Raw genomic sequence first — 17,804 nt, forward strand, 5'->3', positions numbered from 1 at the left:
AGTATATAATGCCTTTTGTCTGCCCCCCAAAAATTTCCTTGGGACCTAACCCCCCACATTTACATTAAATCTTATGGGAAAATTAGATTAGTTTAACATTGTTTCACTTAAAGTTGCATTTTTCAGGAACATAACTACAACGTTAAGTGAGGAGTTACTGTATGTGGTTACCTGCAGTACAGTAGCATAGGGATTGCATACTAGACCAGACACTTGGTCTCTTTCCTTCACATTGACAAGCATCAGATGCATCAGAGGAATGTGCAACAATTCCCTCGGTGGACGTTAAGGAGTAACCTGGCAATAGAGGAAGTTTCTTCCTAACTCTTGTCAATTAATGTTTAGTTTTTTGTTCTACTTGCATATATACTCCTAGGGGTTGGGCTTATCCATACAGAATCCATAGTTCTCAGGAAATTTATCTCGTTAGATTTTATTCCATCATCTCTGTGGTATAATTGGTCCTCTTTGTATAGTTTATTGCCAGGTTTACAATATTTCATTGACCATTTGTCTTTCTACCATATTTCAGAAATGCTCATTCTGCCAAGATCCATTGTCAGGAATTCTAGTCCACCTATTTTTGTCTTTTAAACTTTTGTTTTTTAATTTTTGGGTGTGTGTCTGTTTTATTGGACTCTAGGCAGACATCGTTTAATTTTTCCGGAATATACTTGTGTTCCGAATCTGTCTCTCCTCCCAGTTTGGCTGTAATTTCTCTTGTTTTAATTATATGCAGAGACACCTTGTTTTACCGACATTCCTGGCAGATGCCCTTGTTTGACCTTAGTGCTCATCAGTAGCTGTCATCTATCCCCAATCTAATATTTGCTATTACAGAGGCACATTCATTCTTATATTTGGTATTTCCAGTCTTTTTAATAATATTATTTAGGGTGTGTGTACCTGTAATGAAGTGGAGTGGATTTTGTTGTGCTGGAGGTTTGTACAAACAATATTGTAGGAATCTTGAGTAACATAATAAAGATTTAATTAATGCTAGGCTTTCAGTCAGAAGTATTTCAATACGATTATTGGGAAAATAGCATTTTTATATAATAGGTTTATTAAAAATTAGTATATACCTATATTTCTTAAATAGAAGCATGTAGAATATAGAAATCGGTAATGTAGACATGTATATTGTAGAGCGGTGGAGCATGGTGATTTGATTTGTTCACAACTGCCTTAAGCACAAGTAACGCTTTTCTCTCTTTGTGTTTGTTTAAAGGAATTCCTCCTCCTAGAGGGGTGCTACTGTATGGCCCCCCAGGTACTGGGAAGACCTTGATTGCTAGAACTGTTGCAAATGAAGTGGGAGCCCATGTTACAGTTATTAATGGTCCTGAAATTATAAGCAAGTAAGTTCATCTAATTTATTACATCAGTAACTTAGAGACATTGGGCCAAATTCTGTACAGGCTTATATCCATTGGAATTGCACAGTGTATAAATATGTAGAATTGGGTCCAGTGTATATGTCCCAAGTCTCAGAAGTTCATGGGGAAGGGATTATGCTGCTTATTGTTCTAGAGTGAAAATTATAGTTGTCACCTCCCAGTTAAATGAAGTAACAGGAGGCTGGTTTCATCATTCCTTTGAAGAGGAATCTTTTCTAGTATAGTACAGAGAGGTGTGTATGGCAGTTGTCAAAGTTAGACTCAGGACTCACAGTTTGTCAGACCGCTCTGTTTTATTAGCACAGCGCTCTGCTAATGACACCCAGATAATGTGAGCACCATGCAAGACACAAACTATCTTATACAGATAAAAGGGTGAGAACTTAACAAGATAACAAAGGAAGCAGAATCAGATAAGTTTACCTGGGCTAGGCATGCATATCTCTTTCCTTACTAACTATTACCCATCTTCTGTTAATGTTTTGCCATTAGCACCATTGTTTATGCCTAATGTTTCTTTTCCTGGCACCTGTATTTCAACATTTCTTATTTCTGCTTAAAGGTACATTCAACATTTCTTTAATCCATTCTTATTTTTACAATATAATTCATTCTACTTTCTCACAGTGGAATGGGGGGGAAAAAAGGAAATAATTTGATAAATAATTAGTAAGATAATTAGAACTGCATCTGCATGCCAGTTGTATGTCCAAAAAGGACTGTTTGTTAAAGCACAGTAAAATAAAGGATGAGGCTATAGATGAGAATTTGTCCAGGCAGCATTGATTTGGTTGTGGAAAAACGAATCTCTGACCTAGATGGAGATAAACTATTTCTCCTAATTTTTGCTGGCTACAGATGGGTCATATTTTTAAAAAAGTATAAATTTTGCCTTAGTCTCTTGTCCTAGTGGAAATGCAAATTTAAAATAACCTTTGTGACAAGCCACACATTTCTGGGATGCTTTGAAGGTTTGAACACCATCTTGTGGAAACTCAAGGAATAGAGTCCTGCCCCAACTTGGAAAACAATAAAAGTTCTGTTACTAAAATATTGTGATTGTTTCAGGTTTTATGGTGAGACTGAATCAAGATTGCGACAGATATTTGCTGAAGCCTCTCAACGGTACATTCATTTTAGATCATTCTGATTACATACATGTTCATGTGTGATACTAATTTTGATATTATTGTGTAAAGAAAAGCTTATGAAGTTCTCTGGATTGTAATATTTTTCCTGCAAAGGTATTTTAAATGTAGATAAGTTTTATTTATATGCATCTTGGCGCAAAGGAGAGTAATGATGTTCTAATCTACAAATTTAATGGTTTTGGTCACTTATTAGAAATGCAATGTCATTTGTATATTACTCTAAACCAATTAGTATGTGTCCTAAATAAAACATTACATTCTCATCCTAGTTGGCGTTAGAACTCAGAACTCTCATTTGCAATAGAAAGGAACCCAAGCCGGATAGATTGGATCCAGATCCGAAGTTTGTTTACTTTAGTTCCAAGGATGTTTAGATGCAAAGATTTAATTTGGGCTGATTTCTAATTTCCAGTGGAAATGTTCTGCCACTTGAGCCAAAAGAGAGACTCATTTAGTTTAAATCAGAGAAGCCCATCTTCTGTTTTATCCATATTTCGTCATAGAAACAGAATGGTACAAAGTTGTCACTGACATCATTGAGCGGAAAAACAAAAATCTTGTTAAAATCTTACAGAATTTTAATATTGTGTTTTTTGAAAAACCTGTTGGCGTGGACATGAAAGTTGTGATTACTGTGGGAAGGTAGTATGTACTTAAGTGTGTTTAATGGTTATCTGAACCATGTGTGACTGCACCTATCGGGCCAGGTTCAGTACTAAAAAATTTTCACTCAGGTTTAACCAATACAATTGTAAACTAAATTCATTTGAAGGGCCAAATTCAACTGAGGACAGGAGCAAGGGAGAGCCCAGCTTGACTTTTAGGTCCCAGTTTAAATTTGTAGGGACAGCAACTAGAAAAGCCATCTTTTTACTTGTCAGCAGAATAAGGTCAGTATAGAATCTGAGAACAATAACATTTTACAGAGTTGTATATTGGAGCAGAAACATACTTCAGGCTTGAAAGTTTCAGTCACCTTGGAGGTTTGGATGCCCATTAATTTTAATGGGAATTGGGTATCCATATCCATTAGTTTTGAAAATCGAAGCCTAAATGTTTTAAATGCTACTATGTACAATTGGCAGATAAGTTGCTTTTATTTATTTTTTTTCTTTCAGTCGTCCATCAATTATATTTATTGATGAGCTGGATGCACTCTGTCCGAAGAGAGAAGGGGCTCAGAATGAAGTAGAAAAAAGAGTTGTAGCTTCATTACTAACATTGATGGATGGCATTGGCTCAGTAAGCAAAGTATATTGATACAATTAGTGTATTAAGGGGAAGAACTGAATAAACTGCATTAGATTTTGTAGCACAGTCAGGCCAGCATAAGATGAATCAGAAGAAACTTTTAGACAGCAATCTAATATCCTTATTGAATTTAAGGGAAAAGAAAGAGAAGACGTGTGTCCCTTACTAATTATAGATAGGGTTAATACTAAGAAGTGATTTCCTTCAGTAAATTACATTTATTTTAAGAGTATAGCACCATATTGTTGTGACACTTGACAGAAATTAAACCTCAAATATAGTACGTGTGTGTATTTTGACATTGAGACATTTTTGAACTGCAAAAGAAAAGAGTATATACCTTCTTCCGTTTGCTTTTTGTCCTTTCCCATCTCCCACTTTTTTTGATTTTTGGCGATAAATGTAAGACTTCAGAGGCATCTTTTTATCAAATCAAAACAGATAGATTATTCGGAAATTAAATGAAAATACTGTTGGTAGTGTTTTGTTTTGTTTTTGTTTTTTCCATCTGGCCTGGATTGCTGAGGGATCCAAAATCCACATTGAGATACTCTTTCAGTTCCCATACTAAATATTTAGGGCCTTGTTGACTTCAATGATCTTTCAAAGGATGGTAGGAGTGTGAGGTGTGTGGTTTTTTTGCACTGAGTTAGAAGCAGTGTGTATAAAAATCTGGTGGATGTTAACTGCAAGTTTCCCTTAATCTCCTGCATAAAATTTTGGCAGCTCAAATAGCCCTCTATATAAGGCTATAGGGAGGGGATATTTCCTATTGGCAAAGACCGATGGATCTTCTTTCTAAGGGTAGAGTCTTTTTGAGGAAATTCTGAACACCACACTTTCAAATCTCTCTTACTTCTTATATAGAGCTCTTCATCTATAGCACCACTTTTCAGATGGGGAAACTAAAGAAAGAAAGGTGGAGAGAGTTGAGTAATGCCGCTCAGCAGGATAATGTGAGTGTGGCTAAAACATAGGTTTTACGATTTCTAGTCCACTACCCTGCTACTGCATGGTGGTGCCTCTGACTTCATAGACTTGTAGACTTTAAGGTCTGAAGGGACCATCATGATCGTCTAGTCCACAGAACTCGCCCACCCACTCCTGTAATAGACCCATAATATCTGGCTGAGTTACTGAATTACCATGTATACTCGTTCATAAGCTGAATTTTTTTAGTAAAAAAGGGAAGCCCCAGAGAAGGGGGTCGGCTTATGAACGGGTATAGAGAGGGAGAGGTGGGACACAGCCTATCCCCCCAACGGAGGGAGTAAGGGGAAGCAACACAGACAGAAGGGAAGAGGCGGGGCCAGAGTCTGTCCTCTTCTGGCCATGCTGGTCTCCCCCCAGCCTCCAAAGCAGCTGCAGCTCCGGGGCTGGCAGGCTGCAGTTATGCCGCTTGGCCCTGGCCCCCAGAGCAGGCTGTGGCTGCACCACCCGGTCTGGCCTGCCAGAGCAGGCTGCAGCTGTGCTGCCCAGCCTGCCGGAGCAGCTCCAGCGAGGCCAGAGACATCCTCCCCAGATAAGGTGGGAAGGGATGGGATGGGGAGAGTGTGGGGGTCCTGGGTTAGGATGGGGTCATGTGGGGGGTGGTCACAGGGGTTACTCCGCTGACTCCCAGCTCCTCCCCCCCACCCCCCCAAAAAAAATTTCCCCACCAGTTGCTGTCCTGGCACGCTGGAACACTTTGTTTACTTAGGTTTACCTCCGTGCCTGCGGCTGCTCGAGGTAAACAAACCATCTCTGCCCACCGGTGGCTTATCCTGATGGCCCAGGAGCCAAAGTTTGCCGACCCCTGAATTATAGGGTCGGCTTATGAACGGGTCATAAAATGTTTCCATTTTTACTTATCCATCTTGAGGGGGGCGGGGGGGTCAGCTTATAAACGAAGCAGCTTATGAGCAAGTATATATATCAAATAATGATTTAAAGACCTTCCCAGTCATCACCCTAGAACAAATGTTCTGACACATACCACTAAATCAGATCCTCTTCTAAGAGGAAGACCATTTTCACTATCTGGAAATATGTAGTTAAATACTGAGTGAGCCCCACATTTTTGGAGAGGGTAGCCTTTTCTTTTATAAGTCAGAAAGCAAATCTCAGCCTTTTCATCCCTGTTCCAAAATAGATCACAGTATGTTCTGGTTATCCTAAGGAGTAGTACCATGCTGGAGGAAGATTGTCTGTGTCTGTCTGTCTCTTTTTTGGCCTAATGGGCATGGAATACCTTTGTAAAGAGCTGAGTCCTTTCTCTTTTGTCTGGGATTACTTTATGAATTTCTGCTCCATTTCTCCTTCCCCCGCCCCCCCCAATAAAAAAAAGTGTCACCTTAGGGTTTTTTTGGGGGGGTCACTTTAAAAAAAAGGAGGAAAATATTATTTATTATGATTGCTAATGTAATATTGTTACCTTCTTGAAATACTTTAGTTTCAAACTCTTAAATTTTTTTAGCTTTAGTGCTTTTAGTTTTTCTCATATTTCCAGAGAAAAATATTCTCATAATAAACATTTAAGAATAAAAATACTTGAGGAGGGTAGAGGTGCTTCTGGATCTTAATGAGTGAATCAGTTAATCAATTATAAATTCTCTTTGGAAACTTGATTTGCTACTTTACATTGACTAACCTGAAAGATGTGTATTTGTATACTCTTTATGGGCTAGTGTAACTAGAGATTTCTTCTGTTTGCGTTCGACAGTTTGAATTTCTGTATTGCTTCCTTCTTTTTGATTGTCTGCCTGAGTATATTCATCAGAATAATGGCCGCCATCTTGGGTGATTTGAGGTGGCAAGGACTGTCATACCACCTGGCTCATTTGGGCCAGAACATTAAACCTGACCCAGAGAGCAGCATCCAAGATTCTGTAGAATTTTGACTTCCGGGGATTAGAAAAAGAGTTCCTTTCCCCTTCATTAAGGAGATTAATCCGTCTGGGAGCTATAGTAGGTGTAGCCAAAGGAGGAGATAAAGATTATAGATGTCATCCTTATCTCATCTCAGAGGTAACAACCTAGAGGATTACTGGAACCCATTGTAGTCCATTATGTGGTGTTGTCTGTTTAATGGGAACTACAGCTGGTCAGGATTTTTCTGTTGCAATGATTTTCCAAGGGAAAATTCAGTTTTCTGCAAAAAATTTGAAATTTTTGTGGGGATTTCCCCCCCCCCATTTTTTATTTTTATATCTCTATATATATCTATATCTATATATCTATATATCTATCTATATCTATATATCTATATAATACATATACAACATTTTCTTTTCCCCTTGGGTCATTTTGATCTGAATCAAAATATTTTGGTTTGTTGAACTGACCTGAAACAATTTTTTGGGGTCAGCTCAATATTAAATTTCATTTCCCTATTGTAGTGAATTGTCCCATGGGGATTATAGTTGATATTCCCATGTTCTCCTTTGGGCTGTGTTCCCTGATATGATTATATTGCCCAACAGGCAACACTATCTTTTCTGGGACTCAGCAGCATGGTGCCTCATGGTAGTCACATATATGGAGGTGCATCATGGAAGATGTAGTTTGGAGGCCATGGTGGCATCAGGCTCCTGAACTACAGCTCCCATGAGGCAATGTGCTACAATAGGAAAATGCAGTTTAATGTTGAGCTGACTCAAAAAAAAGTTTCATGTTAGTTGAGCAAACCGAAATAAAGCGTTCATTCATTTCTGAATTGAAAATGTTCAGAACTCTGCATCCTGTGAAAAATTAAGGTATTTCAACTGTTTCTCCCAATTTTGGACAAAAACAAATGTTGCAATATAGAAATTTCCTGTGGAACTGAAATTCTTTTGCTCATCTCCAATGGGAACAATATTATCCTCCCCAACTTGATACCATGGGCTCAGTCCCTGTCCCAAAAGTTCCAGCACATGATGATTCCTCATCTGATGAGTTGTAAAGTGCTATGTGTGTATTATTATTACTTACTCTTTTGGGGTTAGAAGAAGGCTCTAGTTTGCTATCTGAACAAATATCTATTTTTCATAAGAATTATGCAAGGGAGGTTGTCATTACTATTGAAGTATGTGTAAATTGTGAGGTCTTTAACATCATTTTAAAATCAAACTTGTTTTTCTATTTGTCTCATTAGGAAGATAGTGCAGGGCAACTTTTGGTACTGGGCGCTACAAACCGTCCACATGCACTGGATGCAGCACTACGCAGACCTGGGCGTTTTGATAAAGAGATAGAAATCGGGGTCCCCAATGCCCAGGACCGATTCGACATCCTCAACAAACTTCTTAATAAAGTTCCTCATCTGTTGACAACAACAGAGTTGGTGCAGCTGGCTGATAGTGCACATGGCTATGTGGGAGCAGACTTGGCAGCCTTGTGCAAAGAAGCAGGTAAGGTATACTGCTAGTCCCACTGAGAATTCACTTACTCTAAAAATCCACTTGACTGCTAATGGTACACACAGTATATCTCACAGAGGGACTCAAAACAATGAAATCTTTCCTCTATTTTCATATTTTTGTAAAATTTTATAACAAAATCCACAAAGAGTTTCAGAAAGTTAAGAGACTATTGGGATAGTTAAGGGGGTTGATAATGGGATCTGGAGCCTCTTGCTTTCCTGCCTACAGTTTGACTTTAGCCCAGGCTGTTTTTGAGACCAAAAGTTATCTCATGACTGTTCCCATGTGGCTGTTCTCAGCCCCTTTTCCACCATTGGCACTTCTGTTGTCTGGTCAAGGGCTAAGTGGACATGAAGACTGAAATACTCTCTCCCCACTAGAGAGAAGCAGTATGAGGAATATTGATTGTCTGCTGCCCTAGCCATATTATTCTATGGACAGAGAGAGTCTCCATGCTGCCAGATCTTTAACAACCACTTAAAATATTTTTTAAAATAATTAAAAAAAAAGGCACTGGGAATCCTAATGTCATCTTTAGCTTAGTATATAAAAAGTCTCTTGTAAGCTGTTGGTCGGTGCATTGACCAACTGCTGGTGAATGGATTGTGACTGTTTCCAAGTATTCCTAAGAGCTTCTCTGCTCTTTCCTCAGTAAACAAAATTGTGAGGCACTAAGAGAGTTTGTATTACAGTAGTAATACAAATAGAAACAACAATTTACCTATTTTTTTTTTTTAAATAAACATTGAATCTTTGTTATAAGGATATTTGTAAATTGTTATCCTGGAGTGACCTCTGCTGGAGGAAGATGCAGTTCTGCCCTTGAAGCTGTGTGCAGGCTAGTTGTATTTTTCCTCCTCAAAGAATTTAAAAAAAAAAAAAAGACTTTTTGGCTTAGAGACTTATAGGAAAGGAATTTATTTATAGATATATATATATATATATATATATATTCCTTTCCTATAAGTCTCTAAGCCAAAAAGTCTTTTTTGTCTTTATATAAAATTATAATAACAGCAGTGTCTGCTTTTCCTGGTGATGAATTTTATCATTTTTGAATGTGTACTTTGCAAAGAAAAGGCATTAAGTATCTTTCTGCAGCTTGTAAAAATATATGGCATATTCATCATAGATGCATAAAAGTGAGAGATGGAAATGATCTGCCTACATAGTATATAGCCCACCCTGTTACCCGTGAAGACTGCTTCTGGTACGTTTTCTAATGTTTTTGAAGTCCCAAGCAATGGGCTTGCACCACTTCTCTTAGGAGACTATTCCACAGCCTAGTACATCTCACTGTCCAGGAGTGTGTCCTGATATTCCACCTACGTTTTTATAGATTAGTGTTATCCCATTATTTCTTGTTATGTCCCTGTATAACCCATTAACTCTCCTTCCTTGGTGTTTACACACTTCAGATGTTTGTAGGCTGTTATCATACCCCCCCATCACCTCATTCATTACTTAACCAAACTATAAATATTTATCTCTTTTAATCTTTTCTCATAAATAAGTCCTTCCAGCCTCCAGATAACGTTTGTTGTTTGTTCTCTGAACTCCCTCCAATTTGTCAAAAACCTTTTTGGTAATGTGGTGCTCAAAATTGAACTCAATATTTTGTGTATATTATAGCACAAAAAGCTGCATAAACATGTAGTTAAGATTGCTTAATGCCTTCCTAAATAATCTAAGCAGTTACAAATCAGAGAATCCTCTGTTAAGGTTCTTTCACAATTTTAGAAATACCTGCTACTTTCATACAATACACTTGCATATGAGTACAAATAAAAAATGGGAATTCACATGACCACCTTAATTTTGACCACAAAAAATATAAATTCAACTTATAGTATATAGTAGTAGTATTTATTATTTGTATTGAGATATTACCAAGAGGTGCCAATTGAGAATCAGGGTCCCAGCGTTCTGGGCACGCTACACAGTTCCTGACCTAAAAATCTTACATCTAAATATACTTATGTGCTCATAACAAGTTTAAGCTGCTTCTTGAGAACTCTTGATTCTTAACAATTGTATTGAAAACCTACATAATTTTATATGTATGCTATTTTCATGAGCGGAAGGTAATCTGTTTATGATATGGTAACCCAGTGCTATATGGCAACTGCACATATAGTTAAGGTTGCCTATGACATTTCATTATATGCCAGTTTTTTCTAATAGTGTGTTTGCATGGGGACACTCAGGAAGATTAATCCAAATTAACTAATAGTATGAATGAAAAGTGGATTAGTTAAAATGCATTAAACTTCTGTGTGGACACCATCATTTAGAATTAAAGTGGCCTTAATTCACTTGACTTTAATTCACTTGAATTATGAGATATTTAAATATAATACATTTTGGGTTCTTTTTATTTGCCCTTCTGATTTTTGACCCTTTCAGATACATGGGGGACACATTTTCAAGCTTTGCATCCAAGAGGGCTAGAAATGTACTTTCGTTTTTAAAAATGAAGCCTCAGATTATCACTAATCTCCAGGGTGAATTGATTTTAAATCAAGGTGATTTATATCATGATTCAAATCTCCAAGGTGAAAGATTTAACTAAAATTGATTATTTAAATAAACTTTTCCAGATGTATTTCAGTTACCGTGTATACTTGTTCATAAGCCGAATTTTTTTAGTAAAAAAGGGAAGCACCAGGAAAGGGGGTCGGCTTATGAACGGGTATAGAGAGGGAGAGGTGGGACGCAGCCTCTCCCCCCAACAGAGGGAGCAAGGGGAGGCAACACAGCCAGAAGGGAAGAGGCGGGGCCAGAGTCTGTCCTCTTCTGGCCACGCTGCTCCCCCCCCCAGCCTCCGAAGCAGCTGCAGCTCTGGGGCTGGCAGGCTGCAGTCACGCCGCTCGGCCCTGGCCCCCAGAACAGGCTGTGGCTGCACCACCCGGTCTGGCCCGCCGAAGCAGGCTGTGGCCGCACTTCCCAGCCTGCTGGAGCAGCTCCAGCGAGGCCAGAGACATCCTCCCCAGATAAGGTAGGAAGGGATGGGATGGGGAGAGTGTGAGGGTCCTGGGGTAGGGGGGGTGTCATGTGGAGGGTAGTCACAGGGGTTACTCTCCTGACTCCCAGCTTCTCCCCGCCCCCCCCTCAAAAAAAAATGTCCCCACCATTTGCTGTCCCGGCCCGTCAGGGTAAGCAGCTGGCACACCAGGACACTTTGTTTACTTAGGTTTACCTCTGTGTCTGCGGACACTTGAGGTAAACAAACCATCTTGGCCCACCGGTGGCTTATCCTGATGGCCCGGGAGCCAAAGTTTGCTGAAACCTGAATTATAGGGTCGGCTTATGAACGGGTTATAAAATTTTTCCATTTTTACTTATCCATCTTTGGGGGGGGGTCGGCTTATAAACGAAGCAGCTTATGATCGAGTATATACGGTATTTTCTAAAGAAAGGAGCATTCTCATTGGTTGAGAGAACCACAAAAACATGTTGATTTATAGCTAAATAGAGCCTTTACATGAAATTTGATACCTCTTTTTGCTGTTGTGGAGGGTACACTATAACTACAGGTATTTAAGTGATTTTAATATTTTCAGATTCTTGTTAATTGTAAATGTTTTAACATGTTAGGATATGGTGAATGATATATAGCTTATTTACTAGATAATTAACTTTTTGCTCATGATTTGTGTCAATCTGTGTATTAAGATGATGACTGGAATTTAATTAAATACACACAACATATAACATTTATTTGTATTAAACAAAACAAACCATTAATACACAGTACATGACCTGTTGTGCCCATATTTATAAAGTGTAACCTCAAAAGTTAGATATTTCTTTTCTGATTCTTTCTAAAAGCAGCCTTTAACTCCGTTTTTGGTAATGGCTAATGGATTCGACTTATTTATTTTTTATTTAAATGCTTAAAGATGATGATGATAAGTTTAGGCCTTAACATATTTTGGATTCAAGTCAGATTTTTTAAAAACAGGTTTATTTTTAAAAAGGAAAAACCTTTTATTAACAAAATTTAAAAAAAAATCTGTTGATTTTGTTGTTTTTCACAAAAATTGACTTGTATTCATCCTTGCTCCATGTTATGGAAAAAACACCAAATATCCAGGGCCGGTGCAAGGAAGTTTCGCACCCTAGGCGAAACTTTTCACCTTGCGCCACCCCCCCACCGTGGCAGCTAACCATGCTCCCCCTGCCACCCCCCCCCCACCAGAGGAGCCCCCCTGCGGCAGCTAACCCAGCCCCCTACCCGGGGAGCCCACCGCCCGGGGAGCCCCCTACTACAGCAGCTGCCGCCCCTCTCCCTTTCCCTCCCCTCCGCCCCCGGCGGCAGCTAACCCCGCCTGGGGAGCCCGCCTCAGCTCACTTCAGCTCCGCCTCCTCCGCTGAGCACGCCGGCTCTGCTCTAATTCTCCTCCCCTCCCAGGCTTGCGGCGCCGATTGGAGGAGACTTAGAGTGGTGGCTGTGTACTCAGCGGAGGAGGCAGAGTGGAGGTGATCTGGGGTGGGGAGTGGTTCCCCTGTGCGCCCCCCCCCCCCATTACTGCGGGCGGCCCTCCCCGCGCCCCCCGCCCCAGCTCACCTCCACTCCACCTCCTTGCCTGGGCGGGCTTCTAGGTGCCCTCAACCACTAGGTGCCCTAGGCAGCTGCCTAGTTCGCCTATTGGTTGCACCGGCCCTGCAAATATCACGAGGTTCACAATAAAATCGTGTAAGCTGGCAACATAACTAAACTGTCGTTGAGTATCTCTGCACTTCTTAGCCCTGATTGTTGAGCAAGGCCCATGTTAGGAGGCAGGCAAGTATTATTAATCCATTTTACAGATAAGGTAACTAAGGGCTTGTCTACACTGTCCTGCTGTGCGGACTATGAGGATTTGAATTGCAGAGTGCACCAAAATTTTGCTGTCTAGCTGGCCCATTTGGGTGCTGATGGCGAAACTAAAAGGTACCTAGTTTGCATTAACACAGTCTTCTTTCAAACAGGACTGTGTTAATGTGCACTAGGTACCTTTGTAGTTCATGCCAGCAATGTCCACATGGGGAAGTTAGAGTGCAACATTTTGACACGCTCTTCAATTCACACCCCACTGCAGTCTGCACCGCAGCACAGTGTAGATATCCTGAGAGGTTGCACAAAGTCACTTTTAGGCAGAGCTGGGACTAGAACGGGGTCTATAACATGGCAAGTCTCATTCACTTAGGTCAGGCACATGGCCTTTCATAATAAATATCTGATCTATGTGCTTGGTTGTGTTATCTGTAATCACTAGACACTCTCCCCCTTCTCCCCCCCCCCACATATACTTACACGCACGTGCGCGCACACACACACACACACATACATACGGATGCCAGAACCGTTAAGAGCCAGAAAGAGAAACCAGGGTTCCTGGTTCACAGTTCCTCTGTGTGGCAGTGGTTTTCAATCTCTGGTCTGTGAGCCCCCACTATGTCTATATTTCCAAAGGGGTCTGCATCTCCATTCAAAACTTGTTAGGGGTTCGCAAATGAAAAAAGCAAATTTTAGGGGTCCACAAATTGAAAACCACAGCTATACTGTCTAGCAATTAGCTGTGTAAGCCATGGGCAAAGTATGTGTTGCACCCTCCTGTAATGGCTGATTCACATATAGTAAACAGTTAATATTGGAAAGACTTGCATTTATTTTTGTTGTTATTGGATCAGGCCCTATGGCCTCAGGCTTGCAAGAAGCTTCAAGTGGCAAATCCCCATGGACTTCAGTGGGGAGCTCTGTGTTGTCTCGGGTCTATCTGCGCAGAGCTCTTTGCAGGATCTGGGCCTAATTCTGGAACCCAGTTAACAAAGCCATGGTTTTGGGGCTAGAGGAGGTTTCTTGTCTTCTAAATTGCTTAGTAGATTACCTTTAGCATGAACAGCTGCGTTCTGAAGTGTTTTATCTCAAAGAGACATGCTGTTTAGAAGATAGGCTGTGACATATCCTTGCATATAATGTCTGTTTGTATTCCCCTGGGATCATGCTGCCACTCTAATTAATTGGCCACACAGCCTTTTATTAATACTTTAAAAAAATTATAATGGTTTTAAATTAACAACAAAGATAAGCACTGCACTTTTTTGGAAAACATATGAAATGTTAATTATGTAGCAGGGACATGAATGATATAAACTGTGCTGAATGTTAGAAGATGCTTAGCAACAAAGGTTTCCAAATATAGCAATTTATTATAAACTTATCCTTCTATGGTTGCCTGTAGCATTTCAACAGGGTGAATATAAATATAACTTGATTTCTTCAAGAAGTGGATTTAGTCACATTGTTTACAGTGAAAGGAAGTATTTGCTTTGTAATTTTTAGAATTTATCTTGAACATCCTTGTTCATTACGCATTATTTCAGTGTGCTGATATAAAACACGTGGACCCTGATAAGATAGCATCATCAGGAAAGGAAGAACAAATGCCCATGTTTAAACAGTGGGCTTCTTGCAATAACATCTAATTGGTTGCAGTAACTTCTGCTGTAACTCTGAGCCTTTTCTGAGGTAGAAGCACTAATTTTGTTTTACATCTGAAAGATTTATAAATTCGACAGTTTCTTTAATGTAACTGCACAGCACAGACAAGTGTCGCTTTGCTTTGTGAAGTTGGGGGTAGTATTGGTTCACTTTGGTTGAGCTTGACTGCTATTTTCTGAAATGTTGTAGAAATAAGAAATCGGGTCAGATTCTCAGTGATGTAACTCACATAGCTCTACTGAAGCCAGTTGAGTTTACACCAGCAGCGGAGGCACCCTTTCGTCTTTTAAATAAAACACAATTTTCAGAATAATTTAGTTTAGGCTAGGACCCATAGTGCCCAGTCCTCTCATCTATTCTTTAAACTTCCGTGAACAATTCACTTATAATGCAGAATCTCTAGTATTTAATTTACAATTGTGAAATGAGCATGCAAGTTGCATTATTTGAGGGGTCTGTCTTTAGCATTTTTTGCCAAGCCCATGAAACTTTTAGCTGTTCCCTAGCCCAAACTCTGACTTATGTCCCGTCTACCCTTCCTTCATCCCCTCCAAAAAACCTGACTCTTGTCTGCCATGCTCATATCCCCTCTACATTAGGGTGAATGAACAATACAATTTCAGTTTTTATAAATAAATAGGAAGATCCTGTGCCCCTGAGACCAAGGAATGTCCCTGTTTACAGGATCTTTTGTTTTGTCTTAGCCAGCCTGATCAAGTTACAAAAGCCATCTGAAGGAGCTGCTGGCTGGTTGAGCTGATGAAATTGACAGCAGGCTGGGTGAGCCTCCCTATATGCACTACAGGGACTATCCCCGCATTTGTCATACTACAATACCACCACCATGCCCTCCATGAGGCTTCCCAGTGAACATCCCCCTCGAACCAAGCCGCCTTCACACACAAGCCCGATTTATTGTATGGAGTATTATTATTATAATTTTTTAAAATTTCCTGCTGTTGCTGATGCAAGTTCAACTCCATTGGTGTTAGCTGCTTCTGGTGCCCTAATGCAGACAAATGACTGGCTACCAATTCTGTTTTCAGCACCATATTGATTAGACCCACTCTTGAGTAGCTTGAGTCTGAGGAGCTACTCCTTTGCTTCCACTTTAGCTCTGCAATCTTGCAGGTAGGTGTTGCACCAACCATTTTAGAGGCGGTGTTGGACTGGATTGGAGTCCCTTTTGGGGCACATTAGTTCCATCTGGTGCTCTGCTTGGAGAAGTTATGTTAAAAATGGCATTGTGTGATTCCGCCTTTATTTTCTCTCAGAGAATCCAGATCAACTGTGCTCAAATGTCCTAGTAAGAATATGCTCCCCTCTCCCTCAGTTGTTAGCATGGCAATTCAGTATGAGATCTGAAAGCTGAGCTGAAGTTTTTTTTTTTCTTCTTTGCTCTTCTTCATCACCTGTAGTAAATATTCTACAGTCCAAATAATGATGTGAATGAGAGATGGCCTGAGTCATGAAATTCAGATACAAATCTGAACTTCACTGATGGTGTTTGGGCCTGGTATTCTGTTTTGGGCTCTTCGCTAGTATAAATGTTAAAATTATTACAAATATTTTTCCTGGTTTTCGTTGTTAAATAAATGCAGTATGTATATGAGTTGAGTGCACTTGGAAGCTTAATTTTGTTAATGTGAGTAAATTGCCAGGGTGATGGAGTGTTGTTTTTTTTTAAATAGGTTGCAAAGTTGGATTTTAGAGAGACATCGCCAGTTGCCGCACTGGCTGGTTTGATCACTTATAAAAATGGAGGGAGCATATTATTTCTGCCTGATGATTTTGTTTTAACACAGCAGCAGATAAACGTTGGGCAGCTGCAAATAAGTTATTACTGAGTAGCGTAGCCACATTCACATACAGAGATGGTCATGTGGGGAGATGGAAATGTTACAAACCTATTTATCTTTACAGGGTCACGTACCTTTTTCTGGGGTTATATGGAATCAGGTCATCAAAAACAAAACTGAATCTGTATGAAACAGTGGAAGACAAATTTATTCAGAAATGACAGAACATAGAAATCTGAAACTTTAAGTGATGAAATACAAATATGATGTAGAGGTACAACTACAAATTATTATTGGATTGTAATAACTTAGGTCCAAAAATTCTCTCTCCTTCCCCTTCCCCTCCACCCCACTTCCAACCCCTTTATTTGAATGCACATTTCTGCAGCATAGATAGTACTGTTACATTGAAAAGAGGATGACTTTTGCTTACATAATACTTTATACATTCATTAATTTACTGGGTAATGGTATCTAGTGAATCTTCAGGGCTCATGAGTGTTTTAAATCACTGTATTGTCATGTAATTTCCAAATGAAATCACTAGCACCAAATCTTTTTTCTAAAGTGAAGCAAATATCATTTGCCCTCCTAACAGGTTATGTACAAATGCTTGCTTGCTTTGCACGCATACACACAAAGCAGAATGGCTTTTTGTTGGCTCAGGCTGTAACATATGTTTTTGGGTTGTTTTTAAGAATGCTAATTCGGAGTGATTGCTTCTATGCAGAAATGGTTACATCTGGATATTAAAGTGTGGCTAGAGGGAGCATGTTTAAGACTGGATGGAATGTGTTGACCTTACATTTGTCTGTGGAATCACTTGTGTTCTGTTTTTCAGTTTCTTTTTTAAAATAACATGTTGTGGAACAGAGGAACAGGCAGAATTACTAATTAGTTGAAACTCTTTTTAGTTGTTTTTCCAAGATTTCCTATTTAACCACCCCCTCACACGCATTTTCTTTGTTATGGGCCAGATCCTGACACCTTTACGCCTGATGAAGACTACCTTAAGTAGATTGCAAGCTCTTGACTGAGGGACCTTCTTTTTTGTTCTGTGTATGTGCCGAGCCTAGCACAACAGGTAAAGTAAGGCTCTTCTGTGATAAAGTGGCTCCATTGACTTTAATAGGACCATTCATGGAATGAGATGGCAGCCAACGTGGCTAACAGTATCAGAACCTGGCCCACTGTAAATGGTGGCAGATTTCTGGATAACAGATACTCTGCTTTAGACAAAATCTGTACTCTTTAAGACAGTGAATGGAGTTTTTATTGGTATACTTGTTGTTTAGAGTGGAGAGGGTATAAAAGCCGAAATGTATTAGTAGCAA

At 39.7% G+C, this 17,804-nt stretch overlaps 1 protein-coding gene across 5 annotated transcripts in view; it reads left to right on the forward strand.

The window, feature by feature from the left end:
- The window catches only part of SPATA5 (spermatogenesis associated 5), a 314,315-nt gene that overhangs the window by 44,975 nt on the left and 251,536 nt on the right, over nt 1-17,804 (forward strand). For all 5 annotated transcript variants that reach the window (XM_045018603.1, XM_045018604.1, XM_045018601.1 and 2 more), the window contains exons 6-9: nt 1,232-1,361; nt 2,469-2,525; nt 3,670-3,793; nt 7,917-8,172. In XM_045018603.1, coding sequence (XP_044874538.1) covers nt 1,232-1,361; nt 2,469-2,525; nt 3,670-3,793; nt 7,917-8,172 — 567 coding nt within the window. The remainder of the gene's footprint in view (nt 1-1,231; nt 1,362-2,468; nt 2,526-3,669; nt 3,794-7,916; nt 8,173-17,804) is intronic.

The sequence above is a fragment of the Mauremys mutica genome, chromosome 5 (assembly GCF_020497125.1).
Source record: "Mauremys mutica isolate MM-2020 ecotype Southern chromosome 5, ASM2049712v1, whole genome shotgun sequence".
Lineage (NCBI taxonomy): Eukaryota > Metazoa > Chordata > Testudines > Geoemydidae > Mauremys > Mauremys mutica.